Source organism: Mesoplodon bidens (genome assembly GCF_964165515.1).
Source record: "Mesoplodon bidens genome assembly, chromosome: 11".
In the NCBI taxonomy this organism is placed as follows: domain Eukaryota; kingdom Metazoa; phylum Chordata; class Mammalia; order Artiodactyla; family Ziphiidae; genus Mesoplodon; species Mesoplodon bidens.
This window is the reverse complement of record NC_138167.1, coordinates 21,937,880-21,963,213: the sequence shown is the minus strand read 5'-3', so window position 1 is coordinate 21,963,213 and position 25,334 is coordinate 21,937,880. Positions and strand designations below refer to the sequence as shown.

The window sequence follows — 25,334 nt, the reverse complement described above, 5'->3', positions numbered from 1 at the left end:
GAAGTAAAATGGTTATCCTGGACACTAGCCATGCACCACAACAAAGAGATGACTGAAATATTAGTACTAAATAAGTCCATGTGGAAACTCTTTTCTTCACAGAAGGAGAGAGAAATTAATCTGGTAGTCTTTAAAACACATACAAAACTTGATAATGTTAGCCTCTGCTCAATTTATAACTTGCATCAAACATCACAGAGATTTCAGCCATGTTAAGGTAGTTGCGTTGGCCACCAAGGTTTTCTCTCATATGGACTTCTGTGTAGGTTAGGTGATTCACTTATGGTTGGATCTGCTTAACACGGTCTTGGTTCACCAGAACCAGAATTATTTAGATAAATAAATGCTTTTGGCCTCAATTATTTGCCTTGACCATTCAGCTTATTTTTTTTTTCTTGTACAGAAAATATTTAGGACGTTTAATTTTATATCCATGTCTCAAATCACTTGACATTTCAAAAGGACAATACCTTTCTTCTTTGAGTTGAGTAAGCATTCGTGCTCTTCTTTAACAGAGATTTTACAACTCTTGATTCGACAGAAAAAGGATCGTCTTGAGCCAGAATACACACAACTCCTTCTGGTGTGGAAATTACTGTGAGCTTGCAAACCAGCTTTCATAGTGCAAAGAGGTAAGAGAATAGGTAGAAAATAATATTTTCAAATAATTTTGAAATCTACCTCCTAACATTTTCTGGGCACCTATTACTTGAGAAATGGTTATTGACATCATTATACAGTAAACCCCAAAGTGAAACATACCAACAAAAATGTATTTGTCAAGCAATCACATTTTGATAATTTATAATCACTTGAAATTTATCTTTATATTTTTCCCCAGGCGGGCAGATAGTAAAGATAATTTAAATGAAATAAAAATTAAATGAAAAAAACCTTAACTAAAACAGTAATCAGTAGCATAAAGCATTATTATTTTTATATTATAAATAATTATTAGGCAATAAGCATTTTCAGAGAAGAGAAGTATTTCTGGAGAAGATAAAGAATATGTATACTTCTCAAGCACAATTATACAAGGTCTTTCACATTGAGTAGACCTAACTAACACATTTAAGAAAGAGAATAATTGTCCCTCAGCATACAACTAAATAATAAAAAAACTCCAGCAATTTTTTTATCCCAAATGATACTTTCCTATAAAGATTTTATTAGCATATGAAAAATAGAGAATATGAAGTAATCACATTTTCCCCAAAGCATCTTCAGATGAATGTATTTGTTTTTATATACATGTACAAATACATGAATTCTCTATATAGTTATGTTTTTTTAAACTGAGGTTGATGATTATAAAGTTTACTAAATAATTCTCCTCTTGATAAAACCATAATTAGCTAATGTTTTCAAAACACTGTACAGCTGTACTCTGAAGTAATAATTACATTTACATAAAATGGTAAGAATGCTGAAATGAGTACTTACTTTCGGCATCTATCAGCTTCTCTCTTGGTGAAATATCAGAGGAAGAAAGTTGTTCCTTTACTTCGGCAACATCTTTTGGATGTAAGAAGTCAAATAAGCTTTGTCCAGTCAAGCTAGCCTATTTATAAGGTAGATGTTCATTGAAAATCAGTATCATGTCATTTCTACCTTTCCTCATACAGACATAGGATACTCTTTCTTTGGTTTAAAGTGGCTTTTTCTTAAGCTCAGGTACATTTACTGTACTGGGTGACCTTAGCTTGGTCAGTGTTAAAAACAGTGATACGTGTAGATAGAAAAAAATACATGCACACAGACCCATAACTGGATAGACACAAACCACATACACACATCTAATAACTAACATTCTATTTATTCTTGTTACTCTTGGTAACATCCCCAATTCACATGTTACTTCGAGGCATATTATTATTTATTTTAAACTTTACCATTAGTAAAAGAGATTATATTACAGTATAATATAGAAGTCAGAGAATACCTGTGATTTTTATGGTGTAACTCAAATTTACCATACTGTTTACAAATAATTACCATACTGTTGATAACTCAAATCCAACCTGGAATACGTCTCTTTTGGCATTCCACTTCTCCCCACATGCACAGCCTTCCTCAGCCCATGACTTTGCTTGCATGGTCTCATCACCTGGAATTCATTACCTCTTCTCTATAAACTCAGTTCCCTGGCTGATCCAGCCAATTGCCTTTTACTCCCTGAATTCCAAGATTCCTTCTCCCAACCTGAAATGTCTTCCTCCCCTTCTCTGCTCATCTTAAAGCCTAGGAGACATTCTACTTCACATGTGAAGCCCACAGTGATCACCCCTCTTCTGAACTCCTTTATTACCCAAGCAGACATTCCTATAGAAGGTAAAAACATGGACCAGCTGGTCCAAGTGGCCTGGAGTGCTTGGCAGTTAGATATCACTATCAAAAACAAAACAAAACAAAACACTAGCAATCTGATTTATACATCAGTCTATTGTGTGATTGGCTAAGATAAGTCTATACCCAGAACTGCTTCAGAGCAAATCAGTTTTTTTTTTAATTGAAGTACAGTTGATTTACAATGTTGTGTCAATCTCTGCTGTTATAGACAAATCAGATTTCTGAAGCTGAAAAGCTGAAGACCAGACCCTGTACCATGGGGATCCCAAAGTCCTCCTGAGCAGTCAGTGAGTCTCTTGAATGGTCTCTGAAATGGAAAGTCAGTGTCCAGTGGGACTGGCCTCCATGTTACTAATTTGGAACTTAAGAGCTACATTGAATTGTCAAGTATCTTGGTGTGTATGTATGTGTGTGATGTTCTTTATTTCCAATTAGAAGATAGAAAAATCAAGTCTTACCCTGCTTTTGCGTCCCCACCTATAACCAGCTGGTTTTCACTCCCTCTGTATGTAGGTTCATAATATCTTTTTCTGTTATTTAACTCATTATCTATGAATGCCTTCTATCTCTCCAAATTTTCAAGTTTGGGGGGAATATAGGCTGAGATTAATGGGAGTTATTTAAGATTAAAGCTGGGGGCTATCTTATTTCTATATTATTTATTATATCTTTATATATATCATTATTAATTTTTTTACAGTGGGGTGTTAGTTTCTGCTTTATAACAAAGTGAATCAGCTATACATATACATATATTCCCATATCTCCTTCCTCTTGCATCTCCCTCCCTATCCCACCCCTCTAGGTGGTCACAAAGCACTGAGCTGATCTCCCTGTGCTATGCGGCTGCTTCCCACTAGCTATCTATTTTACATTTGGTAGTGTATATATGTCCATGCCACTCTCTCACTTTGTCCCAGCTTATCCTTCCCCCTCCCCGTGTCCTCAAGTCCATTCTGTAGTAGGTCTGTGTCTTTATTCCCATCCTGCCCCTAGGTTCTTCACAACCATTTCTCTTTTTTTTTTTAAAGATTCCATATATGTCTGTTAGCATACGGTATTTGTTTTACTCTTTCTGACTTACTTCACTCTGTATGACAGACTCTAGGTCCATCACCTCACTACAAATAACTCAATTTCATTTCTTTTTATGGCTGAGTAATATTCCATTGTATATATGTGCCACATCTTCTTTATCCATTCATCTGTCGATGGACACTTAGGTTACTTCCATGCCCTGGCTATTGTAAATAGAGCTATATATATTATTTTTATTATGTATTCTATTATTCTATTTCTATTTTGAAGGAGACCACAGGTGCTAGTTTATTCACTCTGTTGGTTTCAGTGCTATAGTTTTTGAGTAACTAGTTTAAATTAAATGGTGTTCAGTAACAAGGAAGCAAATCAATCACACCACTAGTTAAATGAAAGATGTATTTCAGAGTTTGTTGCCAGAGCCTAGATCAAAAACTGTTTTGCAGTGCGTATAACTTAATAAATAATAATGCTGTCTCTTGGAGGAAACAGAGAAGGGTGACTAATATTTTTCAGACACTCAAATATGATATCGTATTTAGTGCTTACATCCTGAGAGACAGGTATCATCATAAATTCCACTGTTTACATAGGAGGAAGCTGAGATTCAGGAAAATGAAATAACTTGCTGAAGGAAGTGAACACTCCTGTCAATAACAAAAATTCATACTTTTTCCACACATCTTCCCATCTCTCTTAGTTCTAACTTAGCAGAAGCCAATCCCACAGCCCAATGGGAAGAAAGAGTTCAGAAAAAGAGCTTCAAGATATGTTTCTTTTTTTTTTTACAAAATAAACACAGTGGGACTTCCCTGGTGGTCCAGTGGTAAAGAATCGCCTTCTAATGCAGGGGACACGGGTTCAATCCCTGGCTGGGGAACTAAGATTCCACATGCCATGGGGCAACTAAGCCCACATGCCGCAACTACTGAGCTCGTGCGCCTCAACTAGAGAGCCTGCGTGCCTCAAACTAGAGCCCATGCACCACAACTAGAGAGAAGCCCGTATGCCGCAACAAAGAGCCCATGTGCCAAAGAGCCCACACCACAACGAAAGATCCTGCATGCCTCAACTAAGACCTGATGCAGCCACCCCCCCAAAAAATTTTAAAAAAATTAATAAACATAGTAAGAAAATATTCTCAGTTTTGGATACCTGATCATAATTAAGTATTTTGGAGACTGATTTAGAAATGAAGAGAATTTTTCCTCTTTCACATCCAACCACAAATAGGAAGCCTTCTGCAGTCTAGGATTTAAAAATACAAAGTGAATATTTTAAAAGATATCTTCTGTCTCTCTCATACACATACATTCAGATTTTGAGGAAATTATTGTAGCAATAAAACTAGTAGAGTGGTCATAAGAGCTAGTAAAATTAATTTTAAGAAATTTTCTTAGTACATAAAAAGACTGATAAAATCAAACTGAACCCCAGTCTAAAGTAATGTTTTTGACTTGGAAAGTCCAGGCATGGAATATCTAGTTGAGATATTTCAAAATATAAAAATTACCTATGTTGAATTCTATACTCATACAGAAACTCTGTAAAGATATCAAAACACATCAATAATGGTTGCCTATGGATGCACTGAGATGGAAGGACTGTGCAGACTGGGATGAAGGAAGCATCAGGAATACTGTATTTGAATTCAGCTTTTCAAATAAAAAAGGGGCTCTTTAAAAAAATTAAAAGAAAAACGGACAAAGGTGTATCAAAAATCTTTCTATTTAATCATACTAAGGCATAAAGCCTAGTAGTAATAGCACAAGATCAAAACATGTATTACCTCCTGGGAGCAGGATAAGCCAATGACATGGTCATATTTTCCACGTCAAATAAAGCTGTAGACCAGAGAATCTGAAACCCAGGCATGCACGTGAAAGGATGAGGACAGAAATGGCAGAGCATCGACTAATAACTCATTCAGTAAGCAGTGGCTGGCTCATCTGCAGAGAACAGGATCCTGAAGGAACTGAGTACAAGGTAGATGGCCTGAAGGAGGTGCCAAGAGTGGGGAAAAGAGCCTACGGTGTGGGAAGTGAGGGCACCAGGCAGTGTAAGGAGCTTAGCATTAAAGACAAGCTATGCTCTCTCCTTTGGAAAGTGCCTATCCTCTGCCTCTACATTCATTAGCCCAAACTAATAAGACATATTTACTTGCATAACTTAAATTTTTATCGTAAAGGAAATTTGGTATAATACAGAGTCCTGTATGTTTAGAACAGGGATTTTTAGAACTAAAAATCTTCCTCCCATTCAAACAAAGATGAAAAGACAAATACAACTTAGACAAACATATCTCTTAACTTACCTTAAGAATTAAGTGTCTGAGCTCATTATCCTGAATGAATGAAGGTCTGTAATTATTTCCTGCATAAGAACGTGTCATACCTGAAAATAAAGAAGTCAAATAGTTATTGAAAATAGAGATGGAGGGACTTCCCTGGTGGCGCAGTGGTTAAGAATCCACCTGCCAATGCAGGGGACATGGGTTCGAGCCCTGGTCCAGGAAGATCCCATATGCCGCGGAGCAACTAAGCCCATGCGCCACAACTACTGAGCCTGCACTCTAGAGCCTGCGAGCCACAACTACTGAGCCCCTGAGCCACAACTACTGAGCCCGCGTGCCACAACTACAGAAGCCCGTGTGCCTAGAGCCCGTGCTCTGCAACAAGAGAAGCCACCACAATGAGAAGCCCGCGCACCACAACAAAGAGTAGCCCCCCCGCTCACCGCAACTAGAGAAAGCCCACGTGCAGCAACGAAGACCCAATGGAGTAAAAAAATATAAATAAATAAATAAATAAAATAGAGTATTTCTTTAAAAAAAATAGAGATGGAAATGTAGTAAATGCTCAGTGAACATTAGCAATGCTGCTGTTGCTATTGGTGACAAGGATGATGATGTCATTTTCTCTTTTAGTACACTCTAAGACCTCTTCTGTAATCATTCTCTTTCTTCGTTATTACTAGATTGAAATATCCTGCCTCTCAGACTGTAAATTCTTAGAACTACTTATTCCATTATACTCAAATGTGCAGACAGTAAGAGCTGTATATTGAAAAGTAATAAAGTGCAATATATTATCTATAACATTATAAAAACATGCAACAATATTCATGACTCTGGTTATTTTTATAATTTCTTACCTTATTAAAACTGATCATATGAATTACCCTGAATAGAGAGATTCTGGAATTCTAAGCACATTTTATGGATTCATAAGATTTCCCACATGACCCTTTAACGATCATATGGAGACTTCTGATAATACAAAAAAAATGTATAAAATATAAACGAAATAATTCACTTTAAGCCTTTAGCACAGAGATTACTGTATTAAAAGGAAAGTCTCTAAAGAAACCAGAAGAGCTGGGAAAATGGTAAGTAATGATCGTGTCAAAGCTAGGTAAAATTTGACCTGAGAGAAGTAAGGGAACAACTAAAAGTACGTTTGTCTCGAGGGCATCCACCAACCTTGACAGGGAAAGCCCTTCATGGCCACAAGGGGGCGCAGGGGACACTTCATCAAGCCAAGGTGTGCTGTCCCCAGATAACCTCCAAGCAAGGGTGATTCAAAAGTAAATCACATTTCCCTCCCTTACACTTCCCAACCTCCCTAACCCTAAACCCCTCCTTCTAGGCACCTCAAGGAAAGATGCTTTTGCACAAGAAAGGTAGGGTAACACCCTGAGACATGTTAACCATTAATTGGTCCTTGGGTGAATTTATAGTCGAAACTCACCAACTACCGAAGTGGTGGGGAAAAAACAAAACCAGAAAATCACACACACTCATGGAGTGATTTGGTAAAGTCTTCTCAGAGCAGCAGCACCCCTAAAAGGCCTGGCATAAGCCAACGAAATCTCTTTTGGAATCTACCTTCTAGGTAGCCCTCAAAGAATTTCCCCAAATGACTTCTTGTTCTTCTTATTATTACTACCCAGTAGCCTGGTAGGAGGGAGTTGAGAAAGGGACGAAAGACGCAGACTCCGCACGCCAGGCCAGGCACAGGAATAAATCAATGTGAGGGAGGCGCTGACACTTCCAGGCTGGCCTGAAGCGAGGCTGGCGGAATCGTGCTGAGGAAAGCCAGTCAGTGTCAGGCAGCCAGAATGCGCGAGCCCTGACGAAACAGGAGAGTGAGGACGTGAGGACGTGCCAGCGAGAAAAAGAGGGCAGTCAGCAAAGCGCTGAAGCTAGGGTGAGGTGAGCTAACAAAATGCAAGCCGTGCGATTCTGTACGCCTGCCAAAGGGCAGTGACAAAGCTGATTCTCAGATTCTGGTGGCAAAAATAAATGAGGAAACGTGATCACTAACTTCTGTTATAAAGTTCATCACCATCATTAAAAAATGACAGTATGACATTGATCATTATCATCATAAGGATAATAATGATCAATATGACAATAACAATTCCTCCTCCTGTCCTCTGACCACCACCTCCAGCATCAAGAAACCCTGTGCTTGGAGATCAGCTCGGGGCTCTGTGACCACCTAGAGGGCTGGGATAGGGAGGGTGGGAGGGAGGGAGACGCAAGAGGGAAGAGATATGGGAACAGATGTATATGTATAACTGATTCACTTTGTTATAAAGTAGAAACTAACACACCATTGTAAAGCAATTATACTCCAATAAAGATGTAAAAAAAAAAAAAGAAACCCTGTGCTCTTTCTCTGATATCTGTCTTAGGACAAACATCATATGATATCACTTATATGTGGAATCTAAAAAAATGATACAAATAACAGAAACAGGATTTACAAAACAGAAACAGACTCACAGACATAGACTCAAACTTGTGGTTACCAAAGGGGAAAGGTGTTGGGGGAGGGATAAATCAGGAGTTTGGGATTAATGGACACAAAGTAAACAACAAGGACCTACTGTATATGTATAGCTCAATATAGACTTTACTGTACACCTGAAACTAACACAACATTGTAAATCAACTCTACTGCAGTAAAAGAAAGAACAATGAGAAAAAGAGAAACACTGTGCTCACCCTTTACACTCGTCCTTAACAACAACCCTATGAGGCAATGCATTACCCCTGTTTCACAGCTGTGGGAGTTGAGGATTAGAATGTGAAATTACTTAAGTCCCACGGCAATTAAGGCAGGGAGCCAGGATTTGAACCCAGGTTTGCCTCCAGGATCCACCCATGCATTATTGGCTCCCAGGTATTCAGACCCACGCAGGTTCTCAGAAAGTGCCTGCTGCTGCAGAAGAAGGCTTACTCCAAATGGGGTCTGCAAACCACTGTCGTCATCACACCGTGGTGAGATGAGCACAGAAATTAAGAATACACATTTAGACACGCTTATGGAAACGTAACACTGTTGTGGCATCCCAGCCCATGAGCGTTTTTCACTAATTAATTGTACCGTATTTCACAATGGATGGGGGTGGGGAACACTTGCTCTCCCCCCAGATAGTCTGCAAAGCACTGCTGCAGAGTGTAGAGAAAAAAATCATTTCACCATCCTCTGTCTTCAAAGTAATGACATGTGGACCATCCACGTGCAGCCTTCTCATGATCTGGCATCTGGGCGTTTGTGGATCCAGTTGGGGTACACTCTGCCTAGGGCACTGGAATGCAGCCCCAGCTGCTTTAAGTCACCTCATCCGTGGGTAGCACTGACTAAGGATCTGGTTAGGATGTGTGATGCGTACGTGACCACCTCGCTTCAGCTTAGCAGGGCCAATGGTGAAATCTATGCTCTGTTCCAAAGAATCCCTTCTGGATTCAGGCAGCGTCTCCTCCCTACTGAGCTGCCTCTGCCCCTCGTCCCAGGCAGACTTCCACATAACATTTATCACACTGGGTGTTAATGATCTCCTCCGGGGTCTGTTTCCCTTGTCCACCATGAGCCCCTCCAGCCCAGAGATCTTGCCTCCTTCATTTTCCTAACCCCAGCGCAGGACAGGAACCGAGCGGATGCTCATTTCATGTTTGTTGAATTAGTTGACTGATTCATGGCTTTTCCCTTAGGTCCTCTTCTGCCAGGACGCTGTGAATGTGAAAACTGTTGGGTAATTTTAGGGTTGCAAGCAAATGACCTCAGCTGAGCCTGCTAATGTTCACTGTGAAAAGATTTAAGGGAAGTGTTGCATACAACTTATGCAAGACCCAGTTGTGGGTAAAAGAGAATCTTCTTTCACAATAGACTCTTATGAACCAAAGACCTCCTATCACACTCCCTAAAGGAAGCCTGCCAGGCAGTCCCCCAACACCTGGGCTGCTCTCTGCACGGCACTGAAGGGATCAAGGGCTGAACTTGCTTTTCCCCACTGCCTGCACTCCAGATCTGCATGCAGTCAGCTGATCAGAGTGCACAAGTCATTTTTCTACCATCTGTGGAGATCTAAGGAAGGTGATTTAAAGTACAACTTGCACAAATTATTGCTGAATAGCCCTTTAATAGCTGTCTCTAGTTTTACCTCCTAATTTGCCGATGCCCCCTCCTCCTCCAATCCGAACAGATTTGCCAGGACTTTTTGGCTCAGTAAGAAGTAAGATCCTCTTTGTCTGGGCTGCAGTTTGCACCTGGAGTCCAGGGAACACTGCCCTCTTCTAAGCTACTTTAACTTGACTTGGCAAGGTCTCTATGTTCAGACCACAGAACTTGCTTTTCCCTGAAACAGATTCCTTTTCCTGGCATGCAGTATAGGACAGAGATCTAAAGAAGACCCTTGGTCTTCCTTTGCTTATTCCTTTCTTATACTTTTTTTTTTTTTTTTTTGCGGTATGCGGGCCTCTCACTGTTTGTGGCCTCTCCCGTTGCGGAGCACAGGCTCCGGATGCGCAGGCTCAGCGGCCATGGCTCACGGGCCCAGCCGCTCCGCGGCATGTGGGATCTTCCCGGACCGGGGCACGAACCCGTATCCCCTGCATCGGCAGGCGGACTCTCAACCACTGCGCCACCAGGGAAGCCCCCTTTCTTATACTTTTTGAGCCAGATTTCACTATAATCTTTTAGATGTTTACAAATCTGAACTTTGAGAGGCTTCTCAGTGGTCTGCAGCGAACTCCTCTGCCGGGTCTTCTGATCATCTCGGTATGAATTTATGTCATTAACATTCTTGTACCTAAAACTCAATTCTATTTCCATCATTCTACCCACCAGACAAGGGTTATTCCCAAACCAGATGTGATTTTGACTACACATATACACAGAATACTTATTATGCTTTGATTTAAAATTCAAGCTCAAATAGGGGAACTTCTAAAGTCAGAAACGATCACGCACGCCCCAAGAAGCATCAGCTAAGGACCTCCTTCACCCAATGTCTCGTAAACGTGAGAATATCTTAGAATAGTAAGGTGTGATGCATTTTCAGGTGCTACTTACAAGTCTGAATAAAGTTTTAAGAGAAATTGCTGAATTTAAGGAGGTTTTCTTTGCTAATAGTGGATATCTGTCAATAACTTAAAATTATAATAACTAACATTTAAAAACTTCTAAAATATTGAGAGGTATGTACAGCAGGTTTTATCTTCATATTATGTATGAGAAAACTAGTAGAAATATAAAGGCTTTTCAAGTTCACATAGTAAACTCAAGATGAAGTTTTTAGTGAAACCAAGTTTTCTGACCTCCAATTAGTATTTTCTCCACATACAGAATACGGACAAGCATCAAAATGAATACCTATAAAGTTGAAAGACACATCTGTATAAAATCTCAGGAGCCAATAACAACAAAACAAACCCATCAGGGACTTCAATTCCAGGGAAGACTTCACAAACCCCAGTGTGGAGGCCATTTTCAAACTCACCTTTTAAAGATCTCAAGTGTTCAACAGCCATTCTTAAAACTGTCAGTTTGTCCAGTTTCCGTGCCATGAGATTGCACTGAGGGATCATCGCGGACAGTTTTTCAATCAGGTGGTTCATTTTATCTCTCCTCCGCTTTTCGGTTTGGCTATGAGCTTCTCTAAGAAGGAGAAAGAGCTTCCGTTATATTGAACATTTAACAGACCCCCAGTGACGCCAGAGGCAGCAGTGGGGGCACGGGTGAGGCCAGCAAGCCTCCGCTGCTCTTCCTCCCGACTTTGGCCCTGCAGGTGGCATTCTGCGAAAAGGCAGGAGTGGCACTCATTCACACTGCTTTTACCACTCCCCCCCCCAAATCTTTGCTCCTTCCTTCCTGACCTTATTCCCTGAAACCTTCAAGAACTAAGACCTCTGTGTGAGAGCTGTGGCAGGTGGTTTTTTAGCTTCCCTCCAGTCATAGAGGAAGAATGGGTCGCCTTCTATTCAAAGTTAACTCCTTTCTGGTCTTTGTTTGAACAGTTATCAGCATTTTAAGCTCATTCTCTTTCACATTTCCTTCTATGCTTTGATAAATGGGCTGAAGTCTCTTCCCTTTGAGGAAGAAACCCCTTTCCAGAATTCTAGGGATTTTTTTTCCTTGCTACTGTCTTCCCTCCTTGGCCAGCTTCCTGAGAGTAACCTTTCATCTCCCAGGTGCCTCTCCTATTAAAATCAACCTCCCAGGATATCCCTGGTGGTGCAGAGGTTAAGAATCCGCCTGCCAATGCAGGGGACACGGGTTCGATCCTTGGTCCAGGAAGATCCCACATACCATGGAGCAACTAAGCCCGTGAGCCACAACTACAGAGGCTGCGCTCTAGAGCTCGCAAGCCACAACTACTGAGCCTATGTGCCACAACTACTGAAGCCCATGCACCTAGAGCCCGTGCTCCGCAACAAGAGAAGCCACCGCAACGGGATGCCCACGCACTGCAACGAAGAGTAGCCCCCGCTCACCACAACTAGAGAAAGCCCGCGCGCAGCAACGAAGACCCAGTGCAGCCAAAAAAAAAAAATTGAAATAAAATAAAATAAAATCATCCTCCCAGCCCCCATTCCACTAAAACTACTCTAGCAGAGGTCAGCCTCATCTTATGCAACCCCAGGTGATCCCTGCCTTGAATTTGACACTGTTGCCATTTCTCATTCTTCGCTGGCTTCTGTGACCTCTCCTCTCCTCCAGCCTCTCCACTCAGCTCCGCCCCCTTAGCCTCCCTACTCAGCTCTTCCTCTGTCCTTCAATACTGACCCCCCAGAGACCCCTCACTTGACACCACTCTCTCCTCACCTACAGCTTCACCCCAAGAGATCGCATGCCTTCATAAGGCTTTACAGCTACTCATAAGCTACTTACCATTCAATCCCTATCTCATTCATTCTTTATCCAATTCCCAACCTTCAGAACTAAAATTATGCACCTCAGTGATTCATAAGCCCCCTAAAACTCAAGAAATCCCAAACTGGATGCATTCTCTGCAGCCGACCCCATTTTAATCCTTCCTCTGCCAGCCCTGATTACTCTTCCTTCTAAAGGGTTTATCTTGATTGGTGACAGCCACTGGACTAGCTCTAGACCCTCCCTTCCTTCTTCACCCTGAAGAGCCAAATAATCACAAACTCCTATAAATTCTAGTTCTTAAAATAGTTCTTAAATATTTGAGATGGCTTGAGCCACGTGGTCAAACTGAAGTTGCAGAGTCACTCTCCCTGGAGTGCACGTCCTGAGGAGCCTGAACATGGGAGGGCACTTAGGGCACCAGGACGCGCAGTTAACTTTGAATTTCAGATAAACAGTGAATACTTTTTTTAGTATAAGTATATCCTGGTGCAATATTTGGGATATACTTGTACTAAAGAGTCTTCATTACGTACCTGAAGTTCACAGTTGGCCAGGTGTCCTGTATTTTATCTGGCAGCCTAGTCTGGGGGGGGGGCGCTCATTCACACTCCCCAGCAGCCAGTTCAGCAGATGAGGGGCAGTCTTGGCCTCCAGATGACACCACAACGATGTGATGCCACTTAATCCCCTCTCATCTCTGTGCCCCCTTTCTAACTCAGAGGCTACATGACTTGTCTATCAGCATGAGGCTGAAACTTGAACCACACACGGCCCCGGTCTCTCGAGCCTCCTGCTATTATCACAGTGCTCAGCAAAGTGGTCGCCACAGCCCAAGAGAGAACTGGTTCTTTCCGGGGTAAAATGGTCATTCAGCTGCATTGACATAAGAGAAATATTGGCAACATGTGAAATGTTCAACAAGTAATGCAACCTAAGCCCTCTCTCTTAAGATTTGTTAAGAATCTAGTGGTTATAGGGCTTCCCTGGTGGCGCAGTGGTTGAGAGTCTGCCTGCCGATGCAGGGGACACAGGTTTGTGCCCCGGTCCGGGAGGATCCCACGTGCCACGGAGCGGCTGGGCCCGTGAGCCATGGCCGCTGAGCCTGCGCGTCCGGAGCCTGTGCTCCGCAACGGGAGAGGCCACAACAGTGAGAGGCCCGCGTACCCCCACCTCCCCCAAAAAAAGAATCTTGTGGTTATAGATGATCTTATTTGCAAAGCAGAAATAAAGACACAGACATAGAGAACAAATGTATGGATACCAGGGGGAAGGGGGGGATGAGCTGTGAGACTGGGATTGACATATACACACTATTATGTATAAAATAGATAACTAATGAGAACCTACTGTATAGCACAGGGAACTCTACTTGGTGTTCTGTGGTAACCTAAGTGGGAAGGAAATCCCAAAAAGAGGGCATATATGTATACATATGGCTGATTCACTTTGCTGTACAGCAGAAACTGACACAGCAGTGTAAAGCAACTATACTCCAATAAAAAATAAATAAAATAAACATATCTAGGTTCTGAGTGGGGAAAAAAAAGAATCTTGTGGTTACAAGTGACAGAAACCTTCACTTAAACTGACTTAAAAAGTATAAAAAGACTAAAAAGATGTAGACTAAAAAGAAATTGATAGTCTGTGTCACTGAAAAGCCCAGGTGACCACAATGATGGAAGCCAACTGAAAGACGCCCCCAGTGCTCAAAGCTGGAGTAGTCTGAGCAACAAAATAAATAAAGTAGCATTGGATTATATCCCAAAGTATAATATGAATATGCAGTAGTCCATACTTATGTAAATAAATGATTGAATACATAAATGGGGGAGAAATCTCCCATACAGAAGAATTCCAAATAATTTATGTAGATACTCCATCCTCAAAGAGAAGCAACATAAATCCCCACTCCTTAAGCATGGGCTGCACATACTGTCTTCCTTCGATAAAAGAATAATTTGACAGTGTCCAGCCATTGTAAAGTGAGGCACCCTTAAGATTTTTTGAAAAAGTATTTAAAGAATAAATATAATCATTCCTTAAATAAATAAATAGCTTGACAGTGGAGAAAGCTGACAGACCCCACCTCAGCCAGGTGATCAAGGTCAACATCAGCAGTGATGTCATGTTGACCATAGGCATCCTTGACATGATGTGACGAGAATGACACTTTGCTTCTGTGGTCTTCCTCCAAACACATACAACCCCAGCCTAATCATGAGAAAAATATCAGGCAAATCCCAATTAAGGGGCATTTTACCAAATATCTGACCAGTATCCATCAAAAGTGCCAAAGTCACCAAAAACAAGGAAAGTCTGAGAAACTGTCACAGCCAAGAGGAGTCTACATGGAATGTGCTATCCAGGGTAAGCCCCTGAAACAGAAAAGGGCATTAGGGGAAGACTAAGAAGACGTAAATAAAAGACGGACTTTATTCAATACTAGTGTACCAATATCAGTTCATTAATTGAGATAAATGTGCCATACGAATGTAACATGTTAATAATAGGAGAAAGTGGGTATGGTGTCTATGGGAGCTCTTTGTACTGTTTTCACAATGTTTCTGTAAATCTAAAACTATTTTAAAAAAAGGTTATATTAAAACAAAAAAAAAAAAAAAAAAGAAGAAGAAGAGTTTGGGGAAGGCAATCTAATGGGAAAGAGGAAAAACAGGAGACTCGTCCCGATCTGTTTTTAGAGACTTTAAACTAGATGGAAGAGTGGGGCTAAGGGGGGAAGCGCTGATGGAGCACCATCCGCCCAACCATTCACGCTTGACCAATGACACTCCTGGAACAAAATAAGTACTCTGGGGTGAACTGGATGGAATTCAAGTTACCTGTGTATTTACATAAAATGCAGTTATCTGCTCATACTTTGGTCTATTCATGAGCAATTTTTATTTATGTTTATTTTTGGCCACACCACACGGCTTGCAGGATCTTAGTTCCCCGACCAGATTGAACCCAGGCCACAGCAGTGAAAGTGCAGAGTCCTAACCACTGGACCAGGGAATTCCCCCATGAGAACTTTTTAGATTAAAGATTTATGATTTTAAAAATGTTATGATTATCTACTTGCTAGAATGTTCACCTCTTCTTTCTAACAATATTACCCATTAGCATGGACAGTAGCAGTGGACAGAGATGCCTGATTCCAGGAATGTACAGCAGAAGAGAAAGTGACTTCTCTCAGAGCCAGGGTTTTCAGGGAGATGAGAACAGGTAGGAGCAAGGTCACTTGGGAATAACAAATGATGATGCTGGGAGCTAGGAAAGACAGAGGAAGATGAAACAGCCAGTTTTTGAATAAGGTACTTTACTTGAAGGAGGTGCACCTGAAAAGACTTCTTAAAGAATTTTATTAAAGAAGGGCATATTTACCCAGAGGCAAGTTCTCTGCTTAATAATTTATCAGGGCTCTGGCTCTTAATTCTGTGAACTGTTACTGTCACTTTGAACCATGTCAGTGTTCTGCAGAGTCATATTAAAAAAAAAAAACAGAATAAACGGAGAAAAAGCAAAACTGAGATCTGGCCATGTTGCCAGATGTAGGAAAAAAAACTTGTTGACGTTGAAAGAATATGAAGAAACAACTGACAGACTTTATGGTGATGGAGTCCTAATAATCAGACACTCCTTGTAAGTAATTCTGGTTTGCTTGTTGGATGAATTAGGTTTTCTCTAGTGCTTCAAGAAAATAATAGTTGTTTTCAATAAATAGCTATTCTGAGAAAAATTTAAAGACACATAAGCCAAAATGTTATTCAAGTAGAGAGAGAAAAAAGGTATAAGGTATGTGATGATGGTATCAGATGGTTTGGTTTTGTTTTTAGAACTGTATTTATTTCCAGTCACTCCTACTTCTTCACCCTGAGTGGCTGCATTACTTCAAGGCAGGGGCCTCTGGCTCCATGGAGAAGGAAATGAATTCCCATTTCAGACTTCCTATGCTGAAAGGTGGTCCAGCAGGGCTGAGGGAGCTCGGGAAGGCTCTGGACTCAGGGCAAGCAGGCACGTGGCAGGGACCCTGCCCTGTGGGATCTGCCTGGCTTCTCTGACAGAGAAGCAGAACCGCTGGCATCACCCACCTGACTCCCTGCATGCATTCCAGAGCTGGAAAAGAGCTCATCAGAGTGAAAGGAACTTATGAGCACCACAATTTGGGCCTGAGGTATCTGCATCTTCTCAGAGCAGAACATATGAGAAAAAGCTAATATTCATGAATCCATTCTATCTTGACATCACCATTTGCTTTGGCTAACGGTCTACGTGTGCAACCTTTCCCACCCACCGTGTACCCTCTCAACAGTTCAGTATACCTGAAGGACTTCATTTTTACTTGTTGTTCACCATCTTCCATTCTACAAAAAAGCAGGATAAAGTATCAAACTACATGAAACAGATTTTCAGTAATTCTTGAGAAATAAATGTGGGATTAAGTCCAATCATCCTAATTCCTATTAAGTCTTTAGTTATGCATGCTACCCTGAGCTCCTAATTGAAACAACTATTACTGTCTGCATGGGCTGCTCTACTAAAGCTGACAGGTGCCTCATCCCCATCAGGTAACAAAACTATGTGAACTGACAATGAATAATAATTACCGCTCTATTTAGAAATTATCCCATGACAATCTTGAAAAGGAATATAATGTTCATAGAAATAACATTAAATAAAATAGCTATTTTTAAAACAATTGATGGATTAGCCAAAAATTTTATAATAGCTCTATTAAAATAGGCTGAAAATACATTAAGAATCTCAGATCTTTAATCAAAAGGAATTCATTTTAACTGAAAATTCATCTAGATGGTAAGAAATATTTTTAAAAACTGGAAACCGATCACTTGCCAATAATATTAATTTTCACATTAGTATATGCCTTAGCCGAATATACTAAATGTATATATATGTGTGTGTATAAATATTTATATATACATATACATACATACATGTGCTATATGGGTGTGTTTGTTTATTCAGAAATGTAGTCACCAGACCACTACCAAAGTGAAATATACTGATGGTGATAGAATACTTTCCACATTAAAAAACTATGCAGACGGAATAGGTTTTTTAAAATATGTGTTTTTAAAAATATGTTCCCAAATATATCATTTTTTGAAAGGGCATTTAAAAAATTCAGGGCAAAGCACCCATCTCATCATAATCACAGTCAATATTTCAATGGGTCGCCCTCCAGTCTCTTTCCTAGACATGTATCTAGATACAAACAAAAAATAGCTTTGACTATTTTACTTAGCGATGGGGGTGGGGTGGGGCATGGGAGGATATTTATGTAGATGTGTTATATATATGTATATATATATAAAATAAACAAAATTCAGATCATAGTGTAAAATTTTTCATGTCTTGTCTTATTCACTTAACGCTGTAACATAAATTCTTTCCCGTAGCTTCAAATATTCTTGGAGAATATGATTTGTAATGATTAAATAGTGGCCCATTGGTTAACTACACTATAATTTATTTAATAATTTTCTATTATTAGATATCTCAATATTCTAATTTTTCAATATTATAAATAGTATGACTAATACTATTGTGGTGCATGCCATCTTTGATTATTCTCCTAGGATAAACCCTTAGACATACAATTTATGGATAACTATTTTAAGGCTTCTGACTCATCTTGCCAAATTTCCCTCTTAGAAGACTCAACAATGATTATTTTCCAGGCTTTGAAAAAAGTTTGACCTACCTTTGAACTATTTTATTCGTGTGATGTCTTTTATTTGAGGTTTCAAGAATATTTTTCGCTTAAAAAAGATAAATACATGCTGTTTATAGAAAAGTTAATAAAATTTATGAACAGATGCATATAAATATTCCAAATAAAAAAGGACCACTAAGATAAAACCTTAATCAAAGGATGCTTTTCCTTATCACTGTCTAAATAAATAGCTGTGATGATAGTTTACCAAAAATATTTTCACATGTGTTATTTCATTCTCACAGCATATAAGAATCATGTAGTTATTACTATCCCCGATTTTACACATGAAGGAGTTGAGGTCCAGTAAGGTTACTGACTGCTCAAGGTCACAGACCTAACAGGAGGCCAGTGAAACTTATTCTGTGCTGGCTGGTGTACCTTCCTCTATGCCTTGATCATTGTCAGCCTGCTCTGTGGTATAAAATTAAACAGCTTTGAAGCAAAAGAGAGGGTTAGATTAAGTCAGCTTTTTTTTTTTCTCTTTTCTGCCTGACTTCATATTTATGGACTAAAACAGAAAATAATTATATAGATGAATGATTTTCTTCCTAATGGTGTGGAATTATATATACATATACATTACTTCAATCCCAAAAGGTAAAGTTTGGCTATTTTAAATCATGCTTTTGCTTTGATTATATGTGTTTTAGCAAATTAACTCACTGACTGAACTTGCCTCCTTGGTGAAATCCAAACCTATTGTACTTAGGAAATCCAAATACACTTTTATTTAATGGTCCCTTGCAGAAAAGAATAAAGGCATGACGTCATTAGTCATATAATTCATTTCTTTGTTAGCAGCATGCACCTAGATAATTAGTAAATTTGCTCTTTGTATTTTTCTCCATGCTGGCATTTGGTCTACAGTCATAATGTTTTATTTATGAATTTTAATAAGCTCTCTGATATTAACAACATTCACATTACTTAGATGCATTTTCTTAGTGTAGCATCTTATATTACAGTAACATAATTTTTCCAAACCACGGTGCAAGCTTTCTTTGAAAACTACTTTCACTGCATTTTGAATCCCTAAATCAACCAAACACAAACAAAATTGGAAGCAAATACGGTCAAAACAGCCTCCAGATTTTCTGCTTTCTTTTTTCTCTTTCTTTTTTTTTTTTTTTTTTGCGGTACGCGGGCCTCTCACTGTTGTGGCCTCTCCCGTTGCGGAGCACAGGCTCCGGACGCGCAGGCTCAGCGGCCATGGCTCACGGGCCCAGACGCTCCACGGCATGTGGGATCTTCCCGGACCGGGGCAGGAACCCGTGTCCCCTGCATCGGCAGGTGGACTCTCAACCACTGCGCCACCAGGGAAGCCCCAGATTTGCTGCTTTCTATGCCTTTCTCTTTTTAAAATTTTCTTCCTTCGGTTTCTGAGATGTCGCTCCCACTTCAGAGCCTTGTCTCCTCACCTTCTGGGTAGGCGTCCCCTCCTCCCTGACCCCCCAGTCTTCCCACTCCATACATGCATCCATGCCAGTCCACTTGCTCTCTGTACATTAATGGTGTCTGAATCTCCATCTTCGGGCCAGGCCTCAACCCTGAGTTCCAGACCTTCATATCCATCCACCTACTTGAAGATCCCATAAACATCACACTCTCATTGTGGCCAAAACTGAACTCATCATCTTTCCCTCAGCCTCTGTGAACGAAAATACCATCCTCCATCTAGGTGTCCAAGTCAGAAAACCTGGATGCTTCTTACATTTCCGCTCTCCCCCATGAACAAGCACGAAATCTTAGAGATTCCATCTTCTAAATGTGCCATCATGTGTCCCTCCCTTTCCATGCCCTTCCTGCCTAGGCCACTCTCTTGGACCAATGCTCAGAAAAACCTATTCCCTAGCAACCATCTCTCAGCTGTTTTCTCTGCTTGCTGGATTTTCCTCCTTCAGCCCATCCTCCATGCTGTTTCCAGAGTGATCCTTTGAAAATATAAATCTGTACCACTTCACACGTACTAGGATAATTTTTTTTAATGGAAAATAACAAGTGCCAGCAAGAAAATGGAGAAATTGAATCCCTCACACATTTCTGGTGGGAATGTAAAACGGTGCAGGCACTGTGGAAACTAGTTTGGTGGTTCCTCAAAAATTAAACATACAATTACCATCTGAGGGGCTTCCCTGGTGGCGCAGTGGTTAAGAACTCGCCTGCCAATGCAGGGGGCATGGGTTCGAGCCCTGGTCCGGGAAGATCCCACATGCTGTGGAGCACCTAAGCCTGTGCTCTACAGCTACTGAGCCTGTGCTCTAGAGCCTGCGAGCCACAACTACTGAGCCCCTGAGCCACAACTACTGAGCCCACGTGCCACAACTACTGAAACCCATGCGCCTAGAGCCCATGCTCTGCAACGAGAAGCCACCACAATGAGAAGCCCACGCACCGCAACAAAGAGTAGCCCCCGCTTGCTGCAACTAGAGAAAGCCCGCACACAAGCAACAAAGACCCAATGCAACCAAAAATAAATAAATAATTAATTGATTTAAAAAATGGATGGGGCCTCCCTGGTGGCGCAGTGGTTGAGAGTCCGCCTGCCGATGCAGGGGACGCGGGTTCGTGCCCCGGTCTGGGAGGATCCCACATGCCGCGGAGCGGCTGGGCCCGTGAGCCATGGCCGCTGGGCCTGCGCGTCCGGAGCCTGTGCTCCGCAATGGGAGAGGCCACAGCAGTGAGAGGCCCACGTACCGCAAAAAGAAAAAAAAAAAAAAAAAAAAAAAAGGATGAATCTCCAAAAAAAAAAAAAAAAAAAAAAGAATTACCATCTGACCCAGCAATTTTACTCATAGGTGTATAACCAAAAGAATCGAAAGCAGGGACTCAGATACTTGTACACCAATGTTCATAGCAGCATTATTCACAATAGCCAAAGGGTGGGCACAACCCAAATATCCACCAAAAAATGAATGGTTAAGCAAAATGTGGTATATACATACAATGGAATATTATTTAGCTGTAAAAAAGAATGAAATCCTAATACATGCTACAACGTAGGTGCAATTTGAAAACATTACACTAAGTGAAATAAGCCACAGACAAAAAGACAAATATTGTACGATTCCAATTATGTGAAATGTCTAGGACAGGCAAATTCTTAGAGCTAGAAAGTAGGCTAGAGGTTACCAGGGGCTGGGGGAAAAGAGGGTATGGAGAACTACTATTTAGTGGGTACCGTGTTTCTGACTGGGGTGATGAAAAAGTTTCAGAAACAGTGGTGATGGTTGTACACACCATGAGTGTAATTAATGCCACTTAATTGTACACTTAAAAGTGGTTAAAACAGCAAATTTTATGTTACATATATTTTACTACAATAAAAAGTTTTTTTAAAAAGTGCAAAGGCAGGGCTTCCCTGGTGGCGCAGTGGTTGAGAGTCCACCTGCCGATGCAGGGGACACGGGTTCGTGCCCCAGTCTGGGAAGATCCCACATGCCGCGGAGCGGCTGGGCCCGTGAGCCACAGCCGCTGAGCCTGCGCGTCCAGAAGCCTGTGCTCCGCAACGGGAGAGGCCACAACAGTGAGAGGCCCACGTACTGCAAAAAAAAAAAAAAAAAAAAAGTGCAAAGGCCAGCAAAGTGTTTAAAATGTAATCTGATCAAGCTCTTCTCATGCTTAAAATCCTTCCATTTTCCTTACTGCATTCAAGACACTTTTCAGATTCTTTAGCAAAGACACTTTTCAGACGCTTTAGTTCAGCAGAGGTTCATGACCTAGTCCATGTGTACCTCTCAAGTCTCATAGCCCACCCACCTCACCTCCCGGTGTGCCCTCTGCTCTACTGTGACAACCACTTGTTTCCTGATCAGCAGTGCGCTGCTTCATACTCTGTGCTTCTGCACAGCTGTTCCTTCTGCCTGAAGTACCTTCTCTACTCCTGCTCCGAATGGCTCATTTCCATTCTTCATTCAAAACTTAGCTTAAGTCAACATCTCCAGGAAGCTGTCCTCACTCTGATCCCAATATTATTTAAATACCCAAGTTTCCTTGTTGCCTATAATACCTAGGGTCCCCCTTATGGAAGCTATCATGATGTGCAATAACTATTTGTATCTTTCCCATTTGTACAAGTTTCTTGTATCTCATCTGTGTGTCTCCCTCCTGGTCTACTGGGTATCATATAGCAGGTGCTCAGTAAATGTTAATGACTACATTCCAGGGAATCTTCATCAATGACCCTTTTAAAGAACCAGCTCTCCCCTCAAACCCAACAGTCTGCAGAAAGGGTGAACCTTCTCATATATTCTTCTTTGTTTAAATATATCCAACACTTGGAGGCTCCACCAATGAAATCAACTTCATGCCCCGAGTCTCTGGGAAGGATGCTATACAGTCAGTACTTTGTAAAATCCATAAAGTACTTTGACATCCCTCATTTCATTAGAGAGAATGGAAAGTGGTGGGATGAAAGGATTGGGTTAGAATGGAGAGGCTCTGGGATAGATAATGAGCAAATCAGTGGGGTGTACGCTCTCTTTCTGCTGCTACTATATGCTGTCTTCAAGTAGGAATTATGTCAAATGATAGTCCAGGACTTACCTGCTGCCACTGGATGCTGATATTTCTACCCTTGTTGAAAGGAGATAGGAAAAGGGATTCTGAGAAAGTTTTTCCACCACTTTTTCTTTCATGATTCCTCACCTGGAAGGAGGGAGGCCTTGGGTCACCCCTACCAGACATGCTGGAAAATGGACAGCATGGTTGTTCTCATGTGCTAGAAGCACCCTCCCCTCCAGTTGCAGAGAAATAGGAACCAGGGTGTAATGAGGAAACTACCACACTGACAATCAGGCATTCCAGCTAGCTGGATAATGTTGGGCAAGGCACTTGATATTTCTGAGTTCCAGCTGCTTCATTTTCTAAAATGCGGGTAATTGACTAAATAATCTCTAGTGTTGCCTTCTGCCAAAAAAATCATTATCTGTCCTTACTTTGCATGTTTCTAGTATTTCCCGTGTCACTGCCCTCATTTTCCCATCCACTCTCAAAACCACTGTAAGGTCTCAACCATGCCCCTACGTGGCTTAAAATCATGCGACTCTAGTTCTCACTTGAAAGCCACATTCTTATTTAGATATTAAGAAAGAACAACGGTGCTTATGATTCTAAAGAAAATAAAAAAGGACTGACAGTCACTTCTAGCTCGAGGTGAATGGGGACTAACCAACTGATAACCTAGGATGTAGCACAGCAAACAGTTCTAGAGAAACTGTCACTTGATCAACTGTAGTTATTTACAATCATCCACATTATTGGAAGAGACTAAGAGAATACAGACAACCAAAAACAGTAGATAATCTTTAAGTCATTTATATGTGTCTTGGGAAGTGTGTTAGTACTTATATTTGAATAACACTGAATCTGCTGTCTTGGAAACTGAAGCTAAAGTATATAAAATGTCCCGGGAAGAACTGAGTTATAAAGAGCTATGATGTTTCATTACGTCCTCATCCTGTCCCCCACTCAGGATTTTTCCCTTCATTCGTGATTTACATAAAGTACCAGCCTAAAATGAATTGCTCTAGATTGCTATATTTACTGTGTCCTATTACTTCCACTGATCAACCCCCAGCCTTGGGGAGGTCATTAAAGAATATTTGGGACTGCAAGCTGCATTAGGCAATAAAAATGAACCAGGAGATAGTAAGTATTCTCAGCATTGATTGTATAATCTACTTGGCTTACTAAACAGGGAAAACAAGGGTTTTATTTGATTAAAGTCACCACAGATAACCAAGGGTTGGTTGTTACAGGAATGATGAGTAAGGAAAGAAGCAAGTGGTGATATTATTGTAAGCCAAACATGCAAGAAGATGTTCTCCTCAAAGTCAAGTATTTCAATTAGGAAGGCAAATATCTTCCTGTGACCATAGATGTTAAGCAAATTAACCTCCAGTTGACCTTCCTGGATACCTAATAACCTTCAGAGTTGGATCAGTCAGTGACAGAGGTGGCAGCTGGGTGGATAAATAATTGACCCTATCCAAATTTTTAATTACCATGTAATTAAAAATAATGATTTAAAAAGTAGTCTTTTTCTAAAGAAGATGTGGTATATATATACACAACAGAATATTACTCAGCTGTAAAAAAACAATGAAATGATGTCTTGTGCAGCTACATGGATGGACCTACAGATTATCATACTAAGCGAAGTAAGTCAGGAAGAGAAAGATATCATATGATATCACTTACATGTGGAATCTAAAATATGACACAAATGAACTTATCTATGAAACAGAAATAGACTCACAGCCATTGAGAACAGACTTGTGGTTGCCAAGGAAGGGGAGGGGGAGGGTTGGATTGGGAGTTCAGGACTAGCAGATGCAAACTATTACATATAGAATGGATAAACAACAAGGTCCTATGGTAAAGCACAGGGAACTATATTCAATATCCTGTGATAAACCATAATAGAAAAGAATATGAAAAAGAATATGTATGTATATGTATAACTGAATCACTTTGCTGTACACCAGAAACTAACAACATTGTAAATCAACTATACTTCAATAAAAAAATAAATAAATAAAAAGAAACTAAAGGTTTTAATTTGTTTTTAAAAGAAAAAAAAGTATTATTTTTCTTTTTTCCCTGGAGTCAAAGATTTCTTGGGGTTAGAGGAACAAATTCACTTACTGGGATGGGTCTGAATCACTCCCTTTTCGTTTTCTTGGAAACTCTGTCACATGTGGGCTGAAGGATCCAATAGTTGCTGGTTTTGTCCATGGGCTCAGATGACTGGAAACCATGGCAGCAATGCACTGGTTCCCTTCGATCAACACTTTACCTATGAGACATAAAGCACAATAAAGCATCTATTTGAAACACTAACTCTTACTTTATACATATCCATATCCCACATTTTAAATGGCTTTTTACTTTGATATTTTAAAGTGTCAACTAAACAGCAACATAACATAGAATGAAAGACTAATCATGTACACCCAAATATTAGTTAGAAATGTATTGTTAGTCTATATTTTTAAGTTTATTTTCCCTATCTAATTGGAAAAAAAATATATGGATATTGTAGG

The 25,334-nt window shown here is 40.5% G+C and overlaps 1 protein-coding gene across 5 annotated transcripts in view; it reads right to left on the bottom strand.

The window, feature by feature from the left end:
• BMAL2 (basic helix-loop-helix ARNT like 2) overlaps positions 1–25,334 on the bottom strand; it is a 102,181-nt gene that overhangs the window by 30,061 nt on the left and 46,786 nt on the right. For 4 of the 5 annotated variants that reach the window (XM_081248993.1, XM_081248995.1, XM_081248996.1 and 1 more), the window contains exons 2-8: positions 24,937–25,087; positions 16,874–16,915; positions 11,176–11,333; positions 5,702–5,781; positions 4,543–4,635; positions 1,444–1,561; positions 471–614 (exon numbers count right to left, since the gene is read on the bottom strand). In XM_081248993.1, coding sequence (XP_081105119.1) covers positions 471–614; positions 1,444–1,561; positions 4,543–4,635; positions 5,702–5,781; positions 11,176–11,333; positions 16,874–16,915; positions 24,937–25,087 — 786 coding nt within the window. The remainder of the gene's footprint in view (positions 1–470; positions 615–1,443; positions 1,562–4,542; positions 4,636–5,701; positions 5,782–11,175; positions 11,334–16,873; positions 16,916–24,936; positions 25,088–25,334) is intronic. The other variant, XM_081248994.1, reaches the window with a different exon arrangement.